This window comes from Sphaerodactylus townsendi, linkage group LG15 (genome assembly GCF_021028975.2).
Source record: "Sphaerodactylus townsendi isolate TG3544 linkage group LG15, MPM_Stown_v2.3, whole genome shotgun sequence".
Classification (NCBI taxonomy): Eukaryota; Metazoa; Chordata; class Lepidosauria; order Squamata; family Sphaerodactylidae; genus Sphaerodactylus; species Sphaerodactylus townsendi.
Window position 1 is genome coordinate 33,083,170 of NC_059439.1, and position 25,068 is coordinate 33,108,237.

The 25,068-nt window shown below is 47.8% G+C and overlaps 2 protein-coding genes across 2 annotated transcripts in view; both read left to right on the forward strand.

The window, feature by feature from the left end:
- The first annotated feature begins 1,055 nt into the window (after nt 1–1,055).
- On the forward strand, nt 1,056–10,473 carry KLHL33 (kelch like family member 33). Its single transcript, XM_048518121.1, has 5 exons — nt 1,056–1,083; nt 4,015–4,537; nt 5,001–5,949; nt 7,449–7,619; nt 9,644–10,473. The coding sequence occupies exons 2-5, from the start codon at nt 4,015–4,017 to the stop codon at nt 10,242–10,244; spliced, it is 2,244 nt and encodes a 747-aa protein (XP_048374078.1). The 5' UTR covers nt 1,056–1,083; the 3' UTR covers nt 10,245–10,473.
- A 2,094-nt stretch (nt 10,474–12,567) lies between these two features.
- The window catches only part of TEP1 (telomerase associated protein 1), a 77,601-nt gene continuing 65,100 nt past the window's right edge, over nt 12,568–25,068 (forward strand). Inside the window, exons 1-4 of the mRNA XM_048516757.1 lie at nt 12,568–12,636; nt 16,322–16,618; nt 17,473–17,628; nt 19,847–20,164. Coding sequence (XP_048372714.1) covers nt 16,358–16,618; nt 17,473–17,628; nt 19,847–20,164 — 735 coding nt within the window. The 5' untranslated portion in view covers nt 12,568–12,636; nt 16,322–16,357. The remainder of the gene's footprint in view (nt 12,637–16,321; nt 16,619–17,472; nt 17,629–19,846; nt 20,165–25,068) is intronic.

The window sequence follows — 25,068 nt, forward strand, 5'->3', positions numbered from 1 at the left end:
CTTATTAATGTTGTGGCTGCTACTACAACTGGTCTCCAAGGGACAGAGGCGAGTTCACCTAATCTGAGGGGAAAAAATGGCCATTTGGAAGGTGGGCTTTATGGTATCATATTCCACCGAAGCCCTGCCCTTCCTCAAACCCCGCCCTCCTCAGGCTCCACCCCCAACATCTCCAGGTATTTTAGTCATAAGAGGCTGCAGATAGGATTTCCAGCTCTGGTTGAGAAATATCTGGAGATTTGGGGGTGGAGCATGGGGGAGGCGTGGTTTGGGGAGGCGAAGGATCTCGGCAGCAAATAATGCCATAGACTCACATAGGTGTCAAACTCGCGGCCCTCCAGATGTTATGGACTACAGTTCCCATCATCCCCTGCCAGCATGATGCTGGCAGGAGATGATGGGAATTGTAGTCCATAACATCTGGAGGCCCACGAATTTGACATCTGTGCCATAGAGTCAGTGGTGTGTCTAAGGTATGGAGTGTATGGCATATGCCCTGGGTGCACTCTAATCTGGAGAACTGGGTTTGATTCCCCGCTCTGCCACTTGAGCTGTGGAGGCTTATCTGGTGAACCAGATTAGCTTGGGCACTCCCACACACACCAGCTGGGTGACCTTGGGCTAGTCACACTTCTTCGGCTCTCTCAGCCCCACCCACCTCACAGGGTGTTTGTTGTGGGGGGGAGGGAAAGGAGATTGTAAGCCCCTTTGAGTCTCCTTGAAGGAGAGAAAGGGGGGATATAAATCCAGACTCTTCTTCTTCCCATGTTACTCTGTGTAATTTTTCTTTTATTACTCAGTTTATAGAAAAATAGCATGTCAGGGAGAGTAGTTGTACCCTAGTTTTCTATCTGTGGGGAATATGAGCCTGTGCTATGGAGCAGTATTGCTGAGGAATAGGTTTGTGAGGCCCTAACGTGGTTGGTTTCCAATGCTGATGACATCTGGCTTTTTCCAATAGCATCTTGATCTTGGCTATAATTAACTTTGCAACTCGCATCTGGGCTGGGGGCCAACATTCTCTGGCGGTCACACTCCAGCTACGGAAAGCGTGAGGTCCCAGGAAAGGAGCAGGCCCAGCAGGTGAGAGAGGTCGCGGTCGGGGACCCCCAAGAGGGTACAGAGAAGCTGCTAGGAGGGCTGGTTGAGGAGGTTGGCCAGAGGGTAGGGCAACTTTGAGGAAGGGGAAGCGGTCATGTGGTGTAGGTGATTTGCATGCTCTTCTAAAAGAATACATACTTTGTCATAGAATCATAGAGTTGGGAGAGACCCCAAGGGCCATCAAGTCCAACCCCCTGCCATGCAGGAACGCACAACCAAAGCACTCCTGACATAGGTTCATCCAGCCTCTGTTTAAACACCTCCAAAGAAGGAGATTCCACCACTCTCCGAGGCAGTGAATTCCACTGTCGAACAGCCCTGATGGTCAGGAAATTCTTCCTAATGTTTAGGTGGAATCTCTTTTCCTTCCCCTTGAATCCATTACTCCGTGTCCTAGTCTCTGGAGCAACAGAAAACAAGCTTGCTCCCTCTTCGACAGAGTATCCCTTCAAATATTTAAACATAGCTACCCTGTTTCCCCAAATATAAGATGTCCCCTGAAAATAAGACGTAGTAGAGGTTTTGCTGAAGTGCGAAATATAAGGCATCCTCTGAAAGTAAGACGTAGCAAAGTTTTTGTTTGGAAGCATGTCCGTCAAACAGAACACCAGAGCATGCAGCTGTGGAGTGGAAAAATAAGACATTCCCTGAAAATAAGACATAGCGCATCTTTGGGAGCAAAAATTAATATAAGACACTGTCTTATTTTCGGGGAAACATGGTATCATGTTCTCCCTTAACCTCCGCTTCTCCAAACTAAACATCCCCAGCTCCTGAAGTCTCTCTCCGCAGGGCATGGATTCCAGACCTTTTACCATTTTGGTTGCCCTCCTCTGGACACATTCCAGTTTGTCCTTCTCAAATTGGGGTGCCCAGAACTGAACACAGGTGAGGTCTGACCAATGCAGAGTGGTACAATTGCTTCCCTCGATCTAGTCACTATAGCAGTGGCGTAGTGGCTAAGAGCAGGTGCATTCTAATCTGGAGGAACCGGGTTTGATTCCCCGCTCTGCCGCTTGAGTTGTGGAGGCTTATCTGGGGAATTTCAGATTAGCCTGTGCACTCCCACACACGCCAGCTGGGTGACCTTGGGCTAGTCACAGCTTCTCAGAGCTCTCTCAGCCCCACCCACCTCACAGGGTGCTTGTTGTGAGGGGGGGAAGGGCAAGGAGATTGTCAGCCCCTTTGAGTCTCCTACAAGAGAGAAAGGGGGGATATAAATCCAAACTCTTTTTCTTCTTCTTCTATACTGATATTGATGCATCCCAGAATTGCACTGGCCTAAATTGCACAAAACAAAAGCGCGTGAGCCAAACAAAAAATGCAACGTTGCAAATGCCTGCACAGGTCCCGTTACAAACCGATGCGTGCAGATGCGCAACTGTACAAGCTCACCACAAAAATTATACACCCACTGGAACGCTACAGTCACTCTCTCCTCAGAAATCAGCATATTACACCCTTCGAAGTGCCATTATTCTCCGATTCAAATAGTAAATACACCCCACTCCTTCTGAAATGCAACCTACACACACCCAATTAAAAATGCACACGCACATATACATATTCTGTATCATTTAAATATAGGGTGCGGCCTGGAGATCTCAGGGAATTACAACTGATGTGCAGATACTCTCGGAGAAAACGGCAACTTAGAAATGCTTCTCCAAACTATCCCCCCCAGGGCTCAGTCCCCACTTGGAAATGGTTTTGTGCACTGGGTTGTAATTCTGGTTGCTTTTTGGCTAGAATAATTTCAGATGAAGAAAGGAAGGGCAAAATGAAGACTGCACAACCAACGATGCAGAGGGAATCAAATCCTTTAATAATTTTTGCAACCCTCATGCATTTATTATTATTATTATTATTATTATTATTATTATTATTATTATTATTATTATTATTATTATTATTATTATTTATTTATTTATTTATTTATTTATTTATTTATTTATTTATAATAAATAGTGGCGGAGGAGGTTAAGAGCTCGTGTTTCTAATCTGGAGGAACCGGGTTTGATTCCCAGCTCTGCCGCCTGAGCTGTGGAGGCTTATCTGGGGAATTCAGATTAGCCTGTACACTCCCACACATGCCAGCTGGGTGACCTTGGGCTAGTCACAGCTTCTCGGAGCTCTCTCAGCCCCACCTACCTCACAGGGTGTTTGTTGTGAGGGGGGAAGGGCAAAGAAATTGTAAGCCCCTTTGAGTCTCCTTGCAGGAGAGAAAGGGGGGGGGGGATATAAATCCAAACTCTTCCAAACTCTTCTTTCTTTCTTTCTTTCTTTCTTTCTTTCTTTCTTTCTTTCTTTCTTTCTTTCTTTCTTTCTTTCTTTCTTTCTTTCTTTCTTTCTTTCTTTCTTTCTTTCCTTTCTTTCTTTGATTGATTGATTTAATATACCGCCCTATCCCCGAAGGGCTCAGGGCGGTGTACAATATAAAACATCATATATCAAATCATAAATATAATTTAAAACAACAGTTATGTCCTAAAACAGTGTCCCACGAAACCCTTACGTAACCCTCCCAAGAAAAGATAGTGGGTCCCGATGATGTTAGGGACCCATGTGGAACAGAGGGGAGGCACCCTCAGCGGCCGGTCTCTCCAAAGGCCCGGTGGAACAGCTCAGTCTTACAGGCCCTGCGGAATTCCCCAAGGTCCCGCAGGGCCCAGACAGCTGGGTCATTTACAAGCAGCTTCTTTGGGGGAACCTTTCGGATTCTTTTCAGCAACGTTCTGCTGTTGCACGTGAAACGTGTTGGGAGTTGCAAAAACTATCACAGAATTCATTTTCCTCTGCACCATTTGCTTCCTTTCCTCGAATAACTTGAGGGCATGTTTGGGGACCCAACGGAAATCTCCAGTTGCGTTTCTTCCTCACTTTTATCCTCGTCCACGTTTGTTCTTCTTGAAGATGTCGTTGCAGGAGGAGGTGTCATCCAGAATGGACCAACGCTGGGAACTGAGGAACGAAGATCACGCAGAAGGGTTCTTTAGGTCAGCGTACCAACTGAGAGAACAGCAACACCTTCTGGATGCGACTGTGACTTTAGACCTAAAGGACTACGAAGCTCATGGTGTCATCCTCGCCGCCGTCAGCTCTGTCTTCCGGCGACGTTTAGAGCGCAGAGAGCAAGATGCCCTGGAGCTAGACGGTGTGACCACAGCACGTGGCTGGGAAGCCATTTTGAATTTCGCCTATACTGGGCTGTTGGAGGTCACGCCAGATACAGCTGTGGAGGTGCTCGATGCAGCGGAGGCGCTGGGCGTTCCTCGCGTCGCTGAGATCTGCAAGGCGGTGTTGATCGGGACAGAGACAGAGGACCGGCTCAGCCCGTCGGAAGAGAAATGGGAGACGCTACGGAGCTTGGAGGGACTGTACGAAGAAGGCATCGGCTGGGACTTGGCTCTTAAAGCTGAGGCAGATACCTTTCAAGGTGAACAAAGGGATGGGGAGTCAAGGACACAGATAGAAAAGGGGTCTGTGAGTCAGGATAAAGTGGAAAGTCCAGAATTGGATTGGCAGTGGCTTTCAGAGAGGGATTGTGCGGGGTTGACAGAGAAACAGCCACTGGAACCCTGATCCCTGGAACCGGAGCAACAGTGGCGTAGTGGTTAAGGTGTACTCTAATCTGGAGAGCCGGGTTTGATTCCCTGCTCTGCCACTTGAGCTGTGGAGGCTTATCTGGGGAATTCAGGTCAGCCTGTGCACTCCAACACACGCCAGCTGGGTGACCTTGGGCTAGTCACAGTTCTTCTGAGCTCTCTCCGCCCCACCTACCTCACAGAGTGTTTGTTGTGAGGGGAGAAGTGAGAGGAGCTTGTAAGCCCCTTTATGTCTCCTTACAGGAGAGAAAGGGGGGATATACATCCAACTCTTCTTCTTCTTCTTCCTTCCAGTTCACCGCCTAGCTCTGGCTTGCGGCTGCGAGTTCTTCCATGCCATGTTTACCAGCGGCATGAAGGAATCCCGACAGGGGGACGCCCCGCTCTGCACCCGCTTCACTTCGACTGATCTGGGCCTGGTCATCTCTTTTGCGTACTCAGGTGTGGTGGCAGGTGGGTGGGACGACCTCTTCGATGCCGCACAGGCGGCTCTACAGTATCAGGTCTCGGGCATCTTGGAACTCTGCTTGGATTTTTTCCAGCACAAGTTGAGCCCTGAATCCAGTCTGGACGTCCTCTCCTTCGCCCGCGCTTATGGTCTCCTCGAGCTGGAAAGCACCGTTCGTGACTTCATACTGAGGAACTTTGTGCAGGTCTCAGCTACGCCCAAGTTCTTGGACCTCCCGGTTGGCCAGCTGGTGGACTTCCTCAGCTCCGATGCCCTTTATGTCCTCAACGAACTTGAGGCCTTCCAAGGAGCCATGCGCTGGCTGGACGCCGACCGGACGGAACGGATGCACCACGCTGAGAAGGTCATCCGCTGCATCAGGTTCCCTCTGATGTCTACTCGGGAGCTGAAACAAGTACGGGCAGTGGACATAATGACTTCCCCAGGTCGCTTTTATGATATCCTGGTCGAGTCTTTATCCAGCTTCCCTCCAGGTCCTTCCAAGATGGAGCAGCTCCCTTGCCGAGTGAGGTACCCCGAGAAGGTGATTGTGGTCAGCGGAGGGGACTGCCTGACCAAGAACATGGCCACTCGCAGCCCCAGCAAGGACATCTGGTACTCCCACCGCTTCGTCAACGGCATCGGACTGGTGAAGCAAATTGAGTGGCGTCACCTCGGAGAACTCCCGGACGGGCCACGTTTCCGGCACGCTGCAGCGGTCAAAGACAATATAATGTACATCCTCGGTGGAAAACACTACTATGGAATCAGGGATACCATTTGCTCAGTATTCAAGTGAGAGGGGCAGGGAGGTCTTGTCTCCTAAACTTGGGGGTTATGAGGAGCAGCGTGGAGGTGGGTGGAAGGGCAAATGGACTTTCACTAGTATTATCTTTCCTTCAGCGCCATGATGGGGATCCAATTAGCAAGCTGTGGTTTAGTGGGAATGATAGCCTCCAGGGACTCAATACAGGAAGTGGTGGGAAGCAGTGGGCAAACAAAATGGCGGCTGGCCCAAATGGGGAAGATGTCTATGTGTTATGCCTCTAGGATTCTATGACATGCTGATCAGGCTTCTCAGACTGGGTGAATGGGGGGGAGGGACACACTATCCTTGGCAAAGCTTGGCTGGGCAGACATTTGAAAGCTGTGGTCAGATGCATGTTATAGATTCACTAGTTGTGGCGAACCTTTGGCACTCCAGATGTTATGGACTACAATGGCCAATTGGCCATGCTGGGAGGGGCTGATGGGAATTGTAGTCTATAACATAAGAACATAAGAACAAGCCAGCTGGATCAGACCAGAGTCCATCTAGTCCAGCTCTCTGCTACTCGCAGTGGCCCACCAGGTGCCTTTGGGAGCTCACAGGCAGAATGTGAAAGCAATGGCCTTCTGCGGCTGTTGCTCCCAAGCACCTGGACTGTGGCATTTGCAATCTGAGATCAAGGAGGATCAAGATTGGTAGCCATAAATCGACTTCTCCTCCATAAATCTATCCAAGCCCCTTTTAAAGCTATCTAGGTTAGTGGCCATCACCACCTCCTGTGGCAGCATATTCCAAACACCAATCACACGTTGCGTGAAGATGTGTTTCCTTTTATTAGTCCTAATTCTTCCCCCCAGCATTTTCAATGCAGGCCCCCTGGAGTGCCACATCTGGAGTGCCAAAGGTTCGCCACCATGGCACTAGCGTGTAAAGGCTATTCTGCACGACGCAGGGCATTTGAAGGCAAAGGATCTTGGGAGAAGGGTTATACTGCTCAGTGAGACAGAAATATGTAGACTTCATCCACGGATTGAAGTTCCATTCCAGCGCTGAAACTGATTAAATTATCATGAACACAGGAGTGTCTCTGAGCAGGCACAAACTATATTTTTTCACCAGACACAAGTCTCTCCCCCAGATCTGTTGTTAGAGACCAGGTGGTCTGAGGACGCTGCCTCCATGAAGATTTGAACCCCTCCCCCGCTGCTCACACTGTTCATTTTAGTAAGAAGGATAGAGTTATGGATAGAGTTTATGGCTACCAATCTTGATCCTCTTTGATCTGAGATTGCAAATGCCTTAACAGTCCAGGTGCTCGGGAGCAACAGCCGCAGAAGGCCATTGCTTTCACATCCTGCACGTGAGCTCCCAAAGGCACCTGGTGGGCCACTGCGAGTAGCAGAGTGCTGGACTAGATGGACTCTGGTCTGATCCAGCTGGCTTGTTCTTATGTTCTTATGTTCTAGAGTTGGGAGATTCATGTTCAAAGGGACATTTCATGTTCTTTGGTCCTTCCCTTCTGCAGGTTCGATCCTATCTGTGGGAGCTGGGAACGCCTGGCCGATATGACAAGCTTCCGGAGCTACTTCCCGGCTGTCTTCCTAGACGGACTTCTCTATGCTTTGGGAGGAAGCTCCAGAGAAGCCTACGGCATGGACTCAGTCGAGTGTTACGATCCTCGTAACAATTCTTGGAGGTGAGGGGCTGGGGTTTGGGGTCCCAGCAACCCTGTCCCAAGTGAGAAGGATTGCTCCTGCAATTGCCAGAAATTTTGTGATAAGAAGAAGAAGAAGAAGAGTTTGGATTTATATCCCCCCTTGGATTTATATCCCCCCTAGGAGACTCAAAGGGGCTTACAATCTCCTTGCCCTTCCCCACCCCTCATAGCAAACACCCTGTGAGGTGGGTGGGGCTGAGAGAGCTCCGAGAAGCTGTGACTAGCCCAAAGTCACCCAGCTGGCGTGTGTGGGAGTGTACAGACTAATCTGAATTCCCCAGATAAGCCTCCACAGCTCAAGTAGCAGAGCTGGGAATCAAACCCGGTTCCTCCAGATTAGATACACGAGCTCTTAACCTTCTACGCCACTTCTGCACCACTGCTGTTGGAGAGTTTCTGGCAGTTCCTAGACCTACCCTTCTCACTTCTACGTAGCTCTAGGAATCATCAGGAACTCTACGGCCAGAACTTCCTATAAGTAGACAAAGCCTTGTTTTTCGTTTTCTATTAGGATGCTTTCCCCTTACCCCTACTGGACCCTTCTGCCAGTTGTCAAGCACTGACTGGTAACCCTATTGTTGGTTGACCTTGGGCTAGTCAATTTTCTGCCTAACATATCTCACAGGGTTGTTGCTGTAAGGATACAAATGGGGGAGAAGGAATGCTGTTGTTTGCCATATTGGGTCCCCATTGGAAAGAAAAGCAGGATAGATATCATAGAATCATAGAGTTGGAAGATACCCCCAAGGGCTATCAAGTCCAACCCCTTGCAGTGCAGGAACACATAATCAAAACACTGCTGACAGATCACTATCCAGCCTCTCTTTAAAAACCTCCAATGAAGGAGACTCCACCACACTACAAGGTAGTGCCTTCCACTGTCAAACAGCCCTTATTGTCAGGATTCAGAAGTTCTTCCTGATATTTAGGTGGAATCGTTTTTCCTTCACCTTGAACCCATGACTCCTGGTCCTAGTCTCTGGTGCAGCAGAAAACAAGCTCGCACCCTCACCAGCATGACATCCCTTCAAACATCTAAACACGGCTATCCTGACACCTCTTAACCTTCTCTTCACCAAACTAAACATCCCCAGCTCCCTAAGTCTCTCCTCGTAGGGCATGGATTCCAGACCTTTCACCATTTTGGTTGCCTTCCTCTGGACCTGTTCCAGCTTGTCAATATCCTCCTTAAATTGCAGTGCCCAGAACTGTACACAATATTATAGGTGAGGTCTAACCAGAGGTGGGATCCACCAGGTTCTCACCAGTTCCCAAGAGTGGGTTACTAATTATTTGTGTGTGCCGAGAGGGGGTTACTAACTGGGTCTGCTTTTCCGTTAGAAATTCCATTAGGTCCAAAAATCATGAAGTCCTGTTGTTTCCTATGTGGCTGGTTAGCGAAGGTAGAAAACGAGATAATTCTGTGTTAAAAACATGTTTTAGAAATATGGGAAAGTTCCTTGTTTAAGGAAAGTATCCTTCATTTGATTTCTAGAAACAAAATTAAGTATTTGAAAGTATTAAGTATTTGACAGGCAGTCAATTGGAGGAGAAGTCGTTGTTTCTGTTGGCCGTAGACGATAGGACTTGCTATAATGCGTTGAAATTATGGACAGAAAGATACCAGCTGGAAATTAGGAACTTTTTTTTTACAGTAAGAGTTTTTTACAGTAACAGAGAAATTATTAAAGCCCCGCCCCTGGAATGCCCGGCCACGCCCCCATAGTGCCCCACCCAGTCCCATTGGCGCTACGCCACTGTTTGAATCCCACCACCATGGGAACCTGTTACTAAAATTTTTGGATCCCACCACTGGGTCTAACCAATGCAGAATAGAGAAAATAAATGCTTAAATTGGTTGATCAAACAGGGGAAGAACATGTCTGCAGGTTTCTAGGAGGCCTCTGGTTGGTCACAGATGGACAGGTAGATGTCTTTGCTTTGATCTTCACCTTGTCCCTTATTTGCCATTCCTTCTGCTTTCCCTTCTTTCCTCCACACAGGTCATGTGAGCCTCTGCCTGCTGCAGTCTGTGGCCACGCAGCCTGCGTCCTGGATGGATCCATCTACGTCTCTGGAGGCAGCGACGGCTCGTGCCGCTGCCTCTCGGCCCTGATCCAGTATCGCCCCGGGGCCATCCCCATCCCCCGGGCATCCATGATAGAGGAGCGAGCGGGTCACATCATGGAAGGGCTGGACGGACGCCTGTATGTGGCGGGAGGCCTGCGGTGGCGGGACGGCCACGGGGGTTACGCTGATCAGCTGGCCTGTGAGGTGTACAGCCGGGACCAGGATGTGTGGGTCGGCCTCAGCCCCCTGCCGCAGGCTCACGTCATCGCTGCTTCCGCGTTGCTGCAGGGGGAGTTGTACGTCCTTGGAGGCTACAGCCACAACACCTACCGCGATACTCACCTGATCCACTGCTACAACCCAACTCACAACCGTTGGGTCAGCATAGGGACGCTTCCTGAGGCCTACGCAGACCTGAAGGCCTGCATTTTGGAAATCCCTCCCTCAGTCAGGAAGAAGCAGCTCCCACCCTCAGATACCACGTTGGATATTCCATATGATCCTTCCACTGCGTCCGTAGACCAACTTTCTTGATGTTCATCACCCACTCAAATGGCCACCTTGGCTGCAGACAGAGGCAGGGTTTCACACACGCTTTAGTTTTCTTCTGATAATCATACCTAGCATTCACATAGAGTTTTTGAGCGTCCGGAACACTACACATGCATTTTTCGTGGCTCTTGTCACCAGGGCAGCCAAGAAGAAGAAGAAGACGAAGAAGAAGAAGAAGAAGAAGAAGAAGAAGAAGAAGAAGAAGAAGAAGAAGAAGAAGAAGAAGAAGAAGAAGAAGAAGAGGAAGAGGAAGAGGAAGAGGAAGAGGAAGAGGAGTAGTTTGGATTTAAACCCCCCTTTCTCTACTGTAAAGAAACTCAAAGGGGTTGACAATCTCCTTTCCCTCCCCCCCACCCCACAACAAACACCCTGTGGGTTGGGTGGGGCTGAGAGAGCTCTGAAAAGCTATGACTAGCCCAAGGTCACCCAGCTGGCGTGTGCTGGAGTGCACGGGCAAATCTAATTCCCAGGTAAGCCTCCACAGCTCAAGTGGCAGAGCGGGGAATCAAACCCAGTTCTCCAGATTGGAGTTCACCTGCTCTTAACCACCTCGCCACTGCTGCTCCTCCAAGAGGAGAGAACTGGAGTATCAAATTCCAGGGGTAAAGGCAATGGCAAACCACCCTGTAAACATAGTCTACCTACTAAATGTTGAGATGTGACGTCATCCGATGGGTTGCTAGTGTGCTTGCACAGTGAACTACCTTTACCTTTCAGTGATGGGACCCAATTTGAGTCCTGTTGGTCACAAGAAAGGCAAAAAATTAAATATTATTAAGCACTATATATAATAAGCCAGTGTAGTCAACAGACTAGAGTTCAGATTTTTCAACTGGCCACTGGAGTTACTTTTTTAAGAGCAATTTTATCTTTAGACAAGAGTAGTTATTAGTGCTGGATTTTGCTTCTTTAACAGAAACAACACAGCAATATTTGGAAAGGCTTGAAATTGATGTACATTTTGAAGTTATGTATTAGTTCTATGTTTTAAAATTGTGTTTACATTTTAAGTTCTTGAGATTTTAAACGGATTGATTTCAAAATTCATTTGATTGAATGGCTCTGTAATGTGAAATCACGGCATACGATAAATAAAGCCAGGATTTCAATAGAAACGACGCTCTTCTGATTCACTACAGTGAGGTAGTTGCTGGGAATACGATACATCGATTATGTTATTACCAGTTCCAAATGCTGTGAATGTCCCCGTGTTGCACGTTTTTGACTTCCACAAAGCAACATCCCAGAATTTCATAAGCATTCATTTCCGATACTTTCCCACAACTCTGATCCTATTATTCAGGATTCCCTCTTTGCAGGCATATACGTCGCCTGCCATGCGTGTAACGTCAGGACTGCTATTATTTTGATGGGATTTTTTTCCTTCCTGCAAAATGATGAAGGAGTTTGTATTGTCGAAGAATTTCACGGCCGGAATCACTTGGGTGCTGTGTGGTTTCCGGGCTGTATGGCCGTGTTCTAGCAGCATTCTCTCCTGACGTTTCGCCTGCATCTGTGGCTGGCATCTTCAGAGGATCAAAAGTGGCTGGCATCTTCAGAGATCTGAAGATCTGTGGCTGGCATCTTCAGAGGATCCTCTGTGGCTGGCATCTTCAGAGGATGCTAGCCACAGATGCAGGCGTTAACGTCAGGAGAGAATGCTGCTAGAACACGGCCATACAGCCCGGAAACCACACAGCACCCAGATGAAGGATTTTTTATCAGATGTCAGTTTCCTCCATGTCAATTCCCCCTGCAAAGTGTTTCCTGAAGCAGGTCGTGGAATCTCCTCTCCCAAGCTGTTCTCCTGCCTTGTTGGCAACCCGACTTCTGAGTTTTGCAGGGAGCCTCTCTTGTGAGTGCCTTATCTGTTGGGGCATTTGGTATCAGGTAGCACCCTGCTTAGAAAGTCCCTGGGGCAGTGTGCTGCTTACATGGTGATTCCCAGCCTGGGGTGTGTGGGTTTGCTAAAATGGGGGGGGGGGGAGGAAACAATTTTAGAGAAATGGGTTGTCAAATGGTACACAAGGGAAAAGAGTTAGGAACCACTGCAGTGGTTAGGATCCACTGCAATCCTATGCAGGAAAAGGTTAGGAACCGCCGCAGTCCTATGCAGAAAGTAATTCTCTATAGGGTTGTGTTACAAGGTTGCAAAGGTTTGGAGCAGGAAAGGGACCCAATCCTCGGCTTGCACGCCTGGATCGCTTTCTGGTCCTCTGCAGCTTTAAAGGGCTGCCAAGTTACATCCCTCTCCCTTCTCCCTGCCGGTGCCGCCTCTTTGGGTTGTGGCTTAAGGCGAAGCGGATCTCGGGCTTCCGGGTCCGGGGATTGCTGGAGCTCTTTGCAAAGCTCCGCCGCCCTGACGCGGCTGGAGGTGAGCAGCATTGGCCCCCATTGGGATGTGAGGGGCATCCTCTCTCTCTCTCTCCTCTGGGGCGGGGCGGGGGGTCTGCCCATGCAGTGGGGCATTCTGGAGCTTGCAGCTGGTTTCAGGTTGGGGGCAAAGGCGTTGCTTCCTGGTTGCAAGGAAGAGCCGGCGGGCAGGACCGAACCCGGGGAAGCTCGGATTTCCCTTCCTGGCCCTGAACTGCAGTCAGGAAGAAAGGGAGCGTTTTGGGGCGGGGCGTGTTGCGTGCACACGTGGAGGGTGCCAACTGGTCCCGAAGAAAAGCCCCAAACTCTATCCTGGGCCATTTAGCTTCATTAGCACTTGGTTGGCATTTAGCTTAATTGGCACTTAATTGGCACAAACTGAACCCAAACCATTATTAATTTGCACGGCTCCCAGCTTTGGGTTGTCAACGGGGGGGGGGGGGGGGGGGGAGGGGATTCCTGGCCTTTTAACAGTGACTTGCTTTTGTTTTATTGACCACCTTATTATGCATGCTGTAGGAATCCTCAACTTCCAGGCTTGCTACGTTCAGACGTTCTTAAAGGGACAGGATGCTGTTCTCCTGGCTTGTTGGCAACCCTAGTTCTGTGTTTTGCAGGGAGTCTCGTTAGTAACTCCCCCTTTTTTTGTTTGGGCGTTTGGCATCAGGTAGCACCCTGTTTAGAAAGTCACCGGGGCCGTGTTCAAGTGAAAAAAAAAAGATGCGTGAAATAAATGCAAAGCAATACTAAAAACCAGATGCCACAGTAATTACTAAATGGGCTTTTTTTTTAAAAAAAAAAAGGTATAAAGCAGTTCGAGAAAAAGAGGTGTGATAATACAGAGTAGAAATTAGAAGAGGCTTCATTCTGGCTGGACTGTAGGAGAAAGTTCCTAGCGGCAAGAGCTGTTCATTAATGGGATAGACTCAGTGGTGGGATCCAAAAATTTTAGTAACAGGTTCCCTTGGTGGTGGGATTCAAATTGTGGAGTAGCGCCAATGGGGCTGGGCTGGGCACGACGGGGGCGTGGCCAGGCATTCCGGGGGCGGGGCATTAATAATTTCTCTGTTACTGTAAATAACTTTTGCTGTAAAAAAAAAGTTCCTAATTTCCAGCTGGTATCTTTCCGTCCATAATTTAAACTCATTATAGCAAGTCCTATCGTCTACTGCCAACAGAAACAACTACCTGTCCTCTAATTGACTGCCTGTCAAATACTTAATACTTTCAAATCCTTAATTTTGTCTCTAGAAATCAAAAGAAGGATACTTTCCTTAAACAAGGAACTTTCCCATATTTCTAAAACATGTTTTTAAAACAGTCCAACAGGGAGAATTATCTCCCATTTTCTACCTTCGCTAACCAGCCACATAGGAAACAACAGGACTTTATGATTTTTGGACCGAATGGAATTTCTAACGGAAAAGCAGGCCCAATTAGTAACCCCCTCTCGGCACACACAAATAATTAGTAACCCCCTCTCGGGAACTGGTGAGAACCTGCTGGATCCCACCTCTGGATAGACTGCCTCAGGCTATGGAAGACTTGCCTTTGAGATCGAATGCCCTGTTTGGGGTGTTGTAGCTGTGCATTCTTGCACCAAGGAAAGGGTTGCACTAGATGACCTCTGTGGCCCCTCTTCACTCACTCAGGCTCATTTCTGTTAAATTAAATGATTAAAATCCATAATTTTGCATAGGCAAGGTTTTCCGGAATACATTCTTAGATTTTTTTTGACAATGTTGCTCGTTTCTTAGATGCTGCTTCTAAGTATGTTTGTGGAGCAGAAAGCTCCAAAGGTTTCTGTGAAATGTGTTTTTGTAAAAAGAGAGTCCGCAACACCTTCAAATAAAGGCCCACAAAAGAAACAGCATTACCTTTGAAGAATCGCCACCGTTCACTTACTCCACCTTCTGTGAGAAGAGGTACCCTTGGGAATCAGGCCTTGTGGTTTGTCTAGACCACAGGTGTCAAACTCGCTGTCCTCCAGATGTTATGGACTACAGTTCCCATCATGCTGGCAGGGGATGATGGGAACTGTAGTCCATAACATCTGGAGGGCCGTGAGTTTGACCCCTGCAGTCTAGACCACCATCCTGTTTCTCATTGTGGTCCGGTAGATGCTCTAGAGGTCCCAAAGACCAATTCCTCTCCTTCGTTCCCCTGTTGTTTCTCTTAGTAATGACGTTCAGAGGTACACTGCTTTAGAATAGGGAGGTTCCACTGAACTATTATAGGGAGGTTCCACTGAACTCAACCTAACAACTGTTGACAGACCTGCCCTCCATTAATTTGTTTCGTCTCCTTTAAAGTTTAATGGCCAATCCTACATCCTGTAGCAATGAGTTCCTCAGGTTAATTATGCACTGTGTGAAGAAGTTATTATTTCCCCCTTCTCAGTCAGCCACCCATTGGTTTCCTTGGGTGCCCCTGAGTTAGGGTTGCCCACTCCGAATTGGTAGTTTCTCAGTCCCCTTCCGCACATGCAGAATAATGCACTTTCAATCCACTTTCACAATTGTTTGCAAGCGGATTTTGCTAATCCGCACAATAAAATCTGGCTGCAAAGTGCATTGAAAGTGGATTGAAAGTGCATAATTCTGCATAATTCATGACCAATTGGCCATGCTGTCAGGGGCTGCTGGGAATTGTAGTCCATGAACATCTGGAGTGCCATAGGTTCGCCACCACTGGCCTAAGAGATGTGAGAATGGAGATTGAGGATGGTGTGGTCTGGAGAAGAGGGGAACTTCGGCAGGGTATAATACCACTGAGAACGCCCTTCAAAGCGGCCATGTTTTCCCCAGGAGAATTGATTGATTTGTTAATAAAGGAAGGACTTTCCCCTTGAACTGGTACCCAGGTTTCCAAGTAACTGCTTTGTTGCGGCTTAGGCGAAGAGGAAGGCAGACGCCTCACCACAACACAATGTGAAAATGTAAGGGATGGTCTCGCCACGCCTTCGAGGCAACAATCACAAATGATGCAGAGCGTCAGGTCTTCAGACTGAAGACAATAAGCAGACTCTGGATTCTGGATCAGTAGTCTTTATTGATAGCAGCACGTACCTGGCTATAAGAAAGCCCGATTAGGAAAACACAGTTGTCTGGGAGCAGCAGTGGTGTAGGAGGTTAAGAGCTCGTGTATCTAATCTGGAGGAACCGGGTTTGATTCCCAGCTCTGCCGCCTGAGCTGTGGAGGCTTATCTGGGGAATTCAGATTAGCCTGTACACTCCCACACACGCCAGCTGGGTGACCTTGGGCTAGTCACAGCTTCTCGGAGCTCTCTCGGCCCCACCTACCTCACAGGGTGTTTGTTGTGAGGGGGGAAGGGCAAGGAGATTGTAAGCCCCTTTGAGTCTCCTGAAGTAGAGAAAGGGGGGATATAAATCCAAACTCTTCCTCCTCCTCCTCCTCCTCCTCCTCCAAGTTTCCCGCAGAATGCCCCCCTCCCCGATCCCATGGAATGTGAGAACCTACCCAGAGACCGCGGGATCCCATGAAGTTTTATAGGTCTGATAAATGTAATTAGAACGGATCTGTAAAGGATGGGTTTAAATTAGCGTGGAGTCACACACAATTTTCCAAACATCCCCTGTTGCAGACCGGAAGGTGCCGCCAGCCGCCACAATTGACTGTAAATTCGCAATAGGATCACCTGTGTTTTATCCATTGATTTTCTGCAGGTGTCTGAACATTTGGTTGTGGATCCCGGAAGTCCCATGGATCCCTCTGCTGTGGGCCGTCCTGGCCCCCTGTGCACGGAGAACTCCTTTCTTCATGCCTCGTCTCCGGTTTCCTTCTCCCTCCAAAATATGGAGGAATCCCGGGCCCGTCTCTTGCACTCCATTACTCCTTCTGCGGCATGGCTCGCTTCACTGGAATCTCCGAAACTCCAAAGCCAGGCCTGGTCCGACTGCCTGTCAAAACCTTCTGCGGTGAGCCTCTTGGATCTCAGGAGTCCAAGCTGGGTTCCTGAGCAGGTAAAGCTGAGCTGATACTTACGGCACCTTGTGTGTTTTTTAAAAGAAGAAGCTTTTGTTTTTCTACCCTACTTTTCTCTATTGCAAGGAGTTTCAAAGTGGTTTACAGTCACTTTTCCTTCCTTTTCCAGCTAGCATGGTGTAGTGGTTCAGAGCAGGTGCACTCTAACCTGGAGAACTGGGTTTGATTCCCCCTCTCTGCCACTTGAGCTGTGGAGGCTTATCTGGTGAACCTGATTAGTTTGTGCACTCCAGCACATGTCAGCTGGGTGACCTTGGGCTAGTCACGGTTCTTTGGAGCTCTCTCTGCCCCACCCACCTCACAGGGTGTTTGTTGTGGGGGAGGGGGAAGGGAAAGGAGATTGTCAGCCCCTTTGAGTACTACTACTACTACTACTACTACTACTACTACTACTACTACTACTACTACTACTACTACTACTCTCTTTACAACAGGCACTTTGTGGGACATGTGGGGCTGAGATAATTCTGAGCAAACTGTGACTAGTCCAAGGTCACCCAGCCGACTCCACGTGTGGAGCTGTCAGGAATCGAACCCGGTTCCTTAGATTAAAGTCCACCGCTCTTAATAACTGTGCCCTGCTGGCTCAGTCTGGAAACAGGGTGGCTGATGCAGTTGTCTGTCTGGCCCATCATAGATTTAATCATGGGGATTTCTCGTTTTGCTTTCCCCTAAGGAATCTTGGGAAATATTGTTTTGGGAGGCTGCTTTGTGAATTAGCCACCCCGTATCATAGGGCAACAATTTTGGGCGTGGCCCGGAGAGGGGACGTGGTCCGGCCCGGATGTGATTCAAGCCCAGGTTTGCTTAATTGGTTACCTTTGTGTTTCAGCAAACAGCAAATTTGGGCGCGGCAGGTGTCATCGGTCCGATGTGCAAAGTTGGCCTCTGGAAAGCAGGTCATGTCCCGATAGAAACCTCAGAGGATGGTGACATTGCTGAGGAAATGGTGATACCAGGAGGTGACTCAGAGCAAAGCAGACCCACGGTGAGGGAGTCTCCGGGGAATTTGGGGTCAGCGTCTGCATTCACAGAGCGTTCGCGTGGATCCGTGCAGCCAAGGAACCCGAAATGCCCTCAGAGGCCCTTCATGCGCTTCTAGCGTATGTACGGTTCCCAGAAAGTGAATTCGCAGAAAGTGCTTATGTGAATGTGAGAGGAACAAGGGTGTGTTCTTCCCAGAATTCCTGTCTGCCCCACATTGAGTGTGATTGACTCCCTCTGGCGCAAGGGAGCGAAGCCATGATGAAATCGGAGTTGCTTCCACTTACGGGCTCCAGTTGTTAAAATGCTTCTGAGTTGTACAGGAGAACCTGCTTGAGTGAATTTTACCTCAGTACCTGAGTCCAGCTGTGCCTATAGGTTTTTGTCTGGCACTGTTGAAACATTGGCATTGTCATAAAGAAGAAGGAAATATGATGCATATGTGGTGGTTTTGTCGCAAAATTAAAAAAATTTGGATGATTATGCATCAAAATATTTTTACAAAATGAAAATACAAATAGAGTTTGCGCCCGAAATATATTTATTGAATATGGGAATAGGGAAAATCCCTAAAATAAATATAGAACTGTTCTTATACATGACCACGGCAGCGAAAGTCCTGATAGCCAAAAACTGGAAAGGAAAGGGCTATTTAACAAGAGAAGAATGGTTACTTAAAATAACAGATTATATGAATGTAGATAGGCTATCAGTTAAAATTAAAGAATTACCCTGGAATAAATTTGAGAGGACATGGAAAGATTATCTTCAGTTTGTAGAAAAGGACAAGAAACAAATAGTTAGTAAAATTGTGTTTAAAGAAAACTGAAAGTAATGGTATATCATAATAAAACATGTATAATATTTATAGTGACTTAGATTAAATACATTATTAGACGAATTTATATATTTAATAATTACAATAACTCTTATTAGAACATATTGATTTTTTAATTATTTAATTCTCAGATCCAGCTAAACCAATGCGGAAGCCTAAAAGCTGTAAAGATAGAAGGAATCAAACCAAGCTTTTTGTTTAAAAGAAAAGAGGATAGAACTGGAAAAAGTGGCTTGGTAGAATAAATGGAACAAATTTATCTATTTTGTACAAATGTAATTGGAATGTAATTGTTTATTTACGTGTATGTTTACTTTTTTAAATAATAAAGTTTATTTTAAAAAAGGGAAAAAAAGAAATTATATAGCTACCTTATACTAAGTCAGATTATAAAACCATGGGCTTAGAATTGTCTTGGCCGGAGAGAGGTTTTACCCAGGATATGTCATTTGATGTCCAGAATCAGTTCTGGAAAGCCTTTGGAGATATTTGATTATCTAGAGCAGAAGAAGAAGAGTTTGGTTTTATATCCCACCTTTCTCTCCTGTGAGGAGACTAAAGGTGGCTGACAAGCTCCTTTCCCTTCCTCTCCCCGCAACAGACACCTTGTGAGGTGGGTGGGGCTGAGAGAGTTCAGAGAGAACTAGCCCAAGGTCACCCAGCTGGCATGTAGGAATGCAGAAACACATCTGGGTCACCAGATAAGCCTCAGCCACTCAGGCGGAGGGGTGGGGAATCAAACCCGGTTCTCCAGATTAGAATCCACCTGCTCTTAACCACTACATCACACACTGGCTTTAGACCATGTTATTTGGACTGTTTTTAATTATTGTTGTGTTCGATATTATTGTTCAGCTCTTTAGACTTTCGTGGCATGGAAGACTGGCCTATATATTGTTGAATAATGAAATAAATAGTCATCAGAGTTTTTTCCAAAAATTATAGTCTTTAGCAACACCAATTAGTAGTGTCCATTTTGGGGAAGGGGGTTATTTTGGTCTGGATCTTGCTAGGTTTATAAATGTGTATAGTTAAAGTCTCTTTTTTTTTCATTTTCATTTTAGGGTCTTGCTTTTTAATAATGACTGTATTCTGTCTAGATCAGAGGTCTTCAAACTATGCCCCCCCCAGATGTTCATGAACTACAATTCCCATCAGCCCTGCCACTTGGCCATGCTGGCAGGGGCTGATGGGAATTGTAGTCCATGAACATCTGGAGGGCCATAGTTTGAAGACCCCTGGTCTAGATGTCTGCTGAGGCAGCAATACAGGATTCAAAAACTTGAAGGAAATGAAGTGTAACAGAACTGAAGTATGAACTGGGCTCACAAACCCTGCAAAAGTATTGCTAGCAATAATTCCTCGCTTGCGCTCTCTTTTCCAGGCTTCGCTTCTTACAGCTGAGACTGAGAAATCCCCGTTATATTCGACTTCCTCTAAACTGAATCCTCTCTGGTTGGAGAATCCTTTTTTGAAGGAAACCGCCTCGACTTTTCTCACTCTTCGAGGGCTAGAGGAATCCAGAGCTCGCTTGCTGCGCCCTGTTGTATCCTCTGCCGCCCAGTGGTCCTTAGTGAAACCTTCAGATGCACAGTTCCCACTGGGACCACTGGAAACCCGTGGCACCACGATGTCTGAAGATTACAGGACGCAGAATGAGGCTGTCATGCCCTGCTGTGCATTGGAGCAGCTGCAAACCACAGTAAGGACAGCGTTGGGCTGGCAGTTGTAAAAAGTAGTGGCCAAAAGCAGAGGCGTAGTCAGGATATACATGAAAGGAATTTTAGATTCGGTAACTCTCAAGGGTCAAGCTCGATGAGTAGTTGAATGGATCTCTTGTCGTCATCTATATATCTGACAGTGAAAGGGTGGCCCCCACCTGCAGATACCTAAATCTGCAGATCGGGGGCACACTTACTCAAAAGAAAAAGATGAAGAAGAGTTTGGATTTATATCCCCCTTTCTCTCCTGCAGGAGACTCAAAGGGGCTGACAATCTCCTTTCCCTTCCCCCCTCACAACAAACACCCTGTGAGGTAGGTGGGGCTGAGAGAGCTCCGAGAAGCTGGGACTAGCCCAAGGTCACCCAGCTGGCATGTGTGGGAGTGCACAGGCTAACCTGAATTCCCCAGATAAGCCTCCACAGCTCAGGCGGCAGAGCTGGGAATCAAACCCGGTTCCTCCAGATTAGATACACGAGCTCTTAACCTCCTACACCACTGCTGCTCCAGATAGTTCTGTGAATTTGGGCAACCCCCCCCCCAAAAAAAACGGTATGTGTTGAATCCCCCACAATCAAAAGTGGTTTCTACATACATGCAGATTACTTACCAAATTCTCAGTGGCCCTGTAGCTGGCATGGTGGCTTCCGGGGGGGGGTGCGGTTCTGCAACCAGTATGGAGGTTGCCAGAGGTCCAGTGGCCGTCACACCTGCTCTTGGGGTCTGCTGCTACCAGGCAGCTGCCTACCACTAGGCCAGTGATGGCGAACCTTTTGAAGACCGAGTGCCCAAATTGCAACCCAAAACCCACTTATTTATCACAAAGTGCCAACACGGCAATTTAACCGGAATACTGAGGTTTTAGTTTAGAAAAAACGGTTGGCTCCGAGGTGTGCATTACTCAGGAGTAAACTTGGTGGTCGTCGGTGGCTTTGCTTTGAAGCAACCATGCAACTCTTCCAACGGGTGAATCACGACCCTCGGAGGGTTTAATCAGAAGCAAGCCCCATTGTCAGCAACCGAGCCTACTCCCAGGTAAAGGATCGCACTTTAGTTCAACGCATGAAAATCAGTGGGGTTAACAGCGCTTAAAAGGGTTACCTACACTGCTTCCTGAAAACTAGGTCTTAGGTTTAATGCTAATAATCAAGCCCAGTGGCACAGGCCAGCCTAGATGTGTGGGGGGGCACTCTGTGCGTGCCCACAGAGAGGGCTCTGAGTGCCACCTCTGGCACCCATACCATAGGTTCGCCACCACTGCACTAGGCTGTTGTGGTCCCCCCCCCCCGAGGACACTGCCATGGGTCCTTGGAGCTGGTGTATTGGGTGTAGGACCCCATGGGGCCCAGACACAGCAGCTCCCCAAAGAGGAAGTGGGGATCGTTTGAGAAAGGGGGGAGATTGTGGAAAAGGGAAAGCATTGTCTAACTTCCACGTGTGTTAAAATTCTGTCAACCTCCAGGAGATGGTCTCAAGGGCAACATTATGAAAAAGATAATCATGGTATTTGTGATAGATCTCCTTTTGCCCAGCAAGAAAAAGAGTATGTGACTCTTTCTGAACAGCCTGGTCCCATAACCAAGAGTGGAGCCTTTACACCTTTAGAGTCACTACCAGACAACAATACAACAAGAATCTCTTAGCAGTTGGGCCGGTTGGGAACTGGGTTGGCCGTTCAGCTGCAAGGCTCCCAAGGGAAATCCCCTCAGTGCCACAGATCTGTGTCACCGTTTTTAACTTTGATGCCCACACCTTGATGTCGCCCTCGATTACCTGGGAAGCGAAATGATCTGTTTCGTTGCTGCAACGGAGGAGTGGGCTGAGGCTGCCCTAGTCGGGCATCGTTACCAGTGAGCGATGTGTTATTTGTGAGTAAAATGTTGCACCATCAAATCATAGGTCACGGTTGCAACGTCTGAGCCAATTGTAAGACAATTGTAAGACCAGCCAATTGCACACAGCCTGAGGTGGGTTTAGGTCTGTATCCAGCAGAGGCATATCTAGGGGAAATGTAGCCCGGTGCAAAATCTGAGTTTTCTACACTACACTTGATCTTAGCCAAAAGGCCGAGAAGTTTTCTAGGATGTGAGGGCGATCTGGCTGCGACATCTGCTGCCACAGGAGGTGGTGATGGCCACTAACCTGGATAGCTTTAAAAGGGGCTTGGACAGATTGATGGAGGAGAAGTCGATCTATGGCTACCAATCTTGATCCTCCTTGATCTCAGATTGCAAATGCCTTAGCAGACCAGGTGCTCAGGAGCAGCAGCAGCAGCAGAAGGCCCTTGCTTTCACATCCTGCAGGTGAGCTCCCAAAGGCACCTGGTGGGCCACTGCGAGTAGCAGAGAGCTGGACTAGATGGACTCTGGTCTGATCCAGCTGGCTTGTTCTTATGTTCTTAAGTTTTCTTGACGGGTGGTTGCCCTCCCACACCACGACCAAACAACTTGTTTTGCACCAGGTCATCAGGGAAGGAGAAGTGGTATGGGAGTCGATTTTCCGCCCTCCACATGACTAAACGGCCGCAGCCTGGGGACATTTGGCCCCATATGTCTTCCTGGGCGGTACGCCCCTGGCATCCAGCACTTCTCTGTGTATGACATCAGTCTTGGCTTGGTGCTTGAACAGGAAGTACCATTCCTGTTATATCATGGATGGTTCTTCCACCTCAGGCCCTGGCATTCCTTGGCTGTCTCCAAATACTAGCCAGGGTCAGGGCTGAGAGTATGTGACTAGGCCAAGGTCACCCAGCAATTATTCATGGTGCAAGAAGAGAAGAAGAGTTTTGGATGTATACCCCACTTTTCTCTCCTGCAAGGAGACTCAAGGGGTCTTACAAGTTCCTTTCCCTTCCTCTCCCCACAACAGACACCTTGTGAGGCAAGTGGAGCTGAGAGTTCCAAAGAACTGAGACTAGCCCTAGGTCACTCAGTAGGAATGTAGGAGTGTGGAAACACATCTGGTTCACCAAATAAGCTTCAAATAAGTTCTCCAGATTAGAATCCACCTGATCTTAACCATTATATCATGCTGGCAAGTGAGGGTTTTAGCCTGGATTTCTCAAGTCCTGGTCTGGCATCGTAGCCACTATACCAGGCTGACTCTGTACTGGGAATATAGAAGGGGGACACTGTTTTGGTTCCATTATGCGATAGCAAGATCTAATACACAAATCTGGGGTGAAAGAGGGCATAGACTTGGCATGTGTGCGTGAAACCTGGCATGGGTACTTTATGTGATCTTGTGGGTTATCTCAGTATGTTCGTTCTAGGTCAGTAGGAGCACCTTTACACTCCAGGAAGTATCGATTATTACTTCCATCAAGCTCTCGCCAGCATGGCCAATTGGCCATGCTGGAAGGGGCTGATGGGAATTGTAGTCCATAACATCTGGAGTTCCAAAGGTTCACCATCACGGTTCTAGGTCCTTCATCAAGAAATACCATATTAGTCAGTGGTTGGCTTTGATTGTGTGTTTGTTGCGTTTGGTCCCAGAGACAGATTATGGGTGACCTGGTAGAGGAGATCTCAGATCTTGTGCTGAGGATCCTCATGCTGGTAGTTAATAAAGTTTCAAGAATCACGTGTAATCCACGTTGTCTGATCATGCTAACGTGTTCATGACCTTGGTTGCAACCATGAGACTGTCTCCAGTACTGAGTTAAACACATGTAAGAGGCCATTTACTGGATTAACTTTTCTGGTTCTAAGCAGGTTTCCGGCAATTTGATTTGAGGGGCTGAATGGCCAGCCTTTCACATGGTTAAATAGATGCCAGATCCTACTGTCTTTGATCTTTCTTCTGTCCAGGGCAGGCAGACGAATTAGAAGTCCCAAGTGACTTCCTAAATTCTCAGGGGGACAGTTACAACATAATAGTGGTTGTTTCTGCACAGATCTTTTAAAACGTTTTGAGGCAGGAAATGAAACGTTTCCTCAGTGGAATGTCAGTGTTTTCCATCCTTTACCTCAGAGTTCTACATATAGTTTCAGTGTTCTTTCCCTAATGGATGAGGATGGATTTCTCAGGGTCTTGAAGGCCACTGCTTGTAGTGTAGATGCTTGCCCATCAGGGCTACTTAAATCTTTCTGGAAAGGGATCAGGGGAGTACTATTAATACATGAACTTCCAAGAATCTTGGAAGGGTGTCGCTTAAAATATCCTCTGTGGCTAGCCAGTTATATAATCCTCCTTTGATGGGAATAGTTGTGGACCGGGTGTGGCGGAGCAAACAGAGGCCTACCTGAATTTCACTGTGTCCCTTGTCTCATTTCCATCTGGCCTCAGGCTCAGTCATGGGACAGAAACACCACTGGTTGCACAGATGCGTGATCTCCATTTGGAAATGGATACGCGTCGTTTCTCATTCTTAGATCTATCTGTGTTGCCTTTGACCCAATAGGTTATATCATTTGGTGTGGTTATATCATTTGTACAGTCAAGTGGGAGTTTCTAGCACAACCCTGCAATGGTTTGGGTCGTTGTTGTGTTTATTCAGGCGGTCTCGGAGGATTCTCCTTGGAGATGTAGAATCCTCTGCTTTAGACTTTAAATATGGTATAAGAACATAAGAAAGAGCCTGCTGGATCAGACCAGAGTCCATCCAGTCCAGCACTCTGCTACTCGGAGTGGCCCACCAGGTGCCTTTGGGAGCTCACAGGCAGGAGGTGAAAGCAATGGCCTTCTGCTGCTGCTGCTGCTGCTGCTGCTCCCGAGCACCTGGTCTGCTAAGGCATTTGCCATCTCAGATCAAGGAGGATCAAGATTGGTAGCCATAGATAGACTTCTTCTGCATAAAATCTGTCCAAGCCCCTTTTAAAGCTATCCAGGTTAGTGGCCATCACCACCTCCTGTGGCAGGATATTCCAAACACAGATCATGCGTTG

Excerpts from the sequence above, each read along its gene's own strand:
- KLHL33 (XM_048518121.1), top strand. The coding sequence starts at position 4,015 with ATGTCGTTGCAGGAGGAGGTGTCATCCAGAATGGACCAACGCTGGGAA. Across the intron at positions 4,538-5,000 it reads TGAGGCAGATACCTTTCAAG|TTCACCGCCTAGCTCTGGCT; the intron begins GTGAACAAAGGG and ends TCTTCCTTCCAG. Across the intron at positions 7,620-9,643 it reads CCTCGTAACAATTCTTGGAG|GTCATGTGAGCCTCTGCCTG; the intron begins GTGAGGGGCTGG and ends TCCTCCACACAG.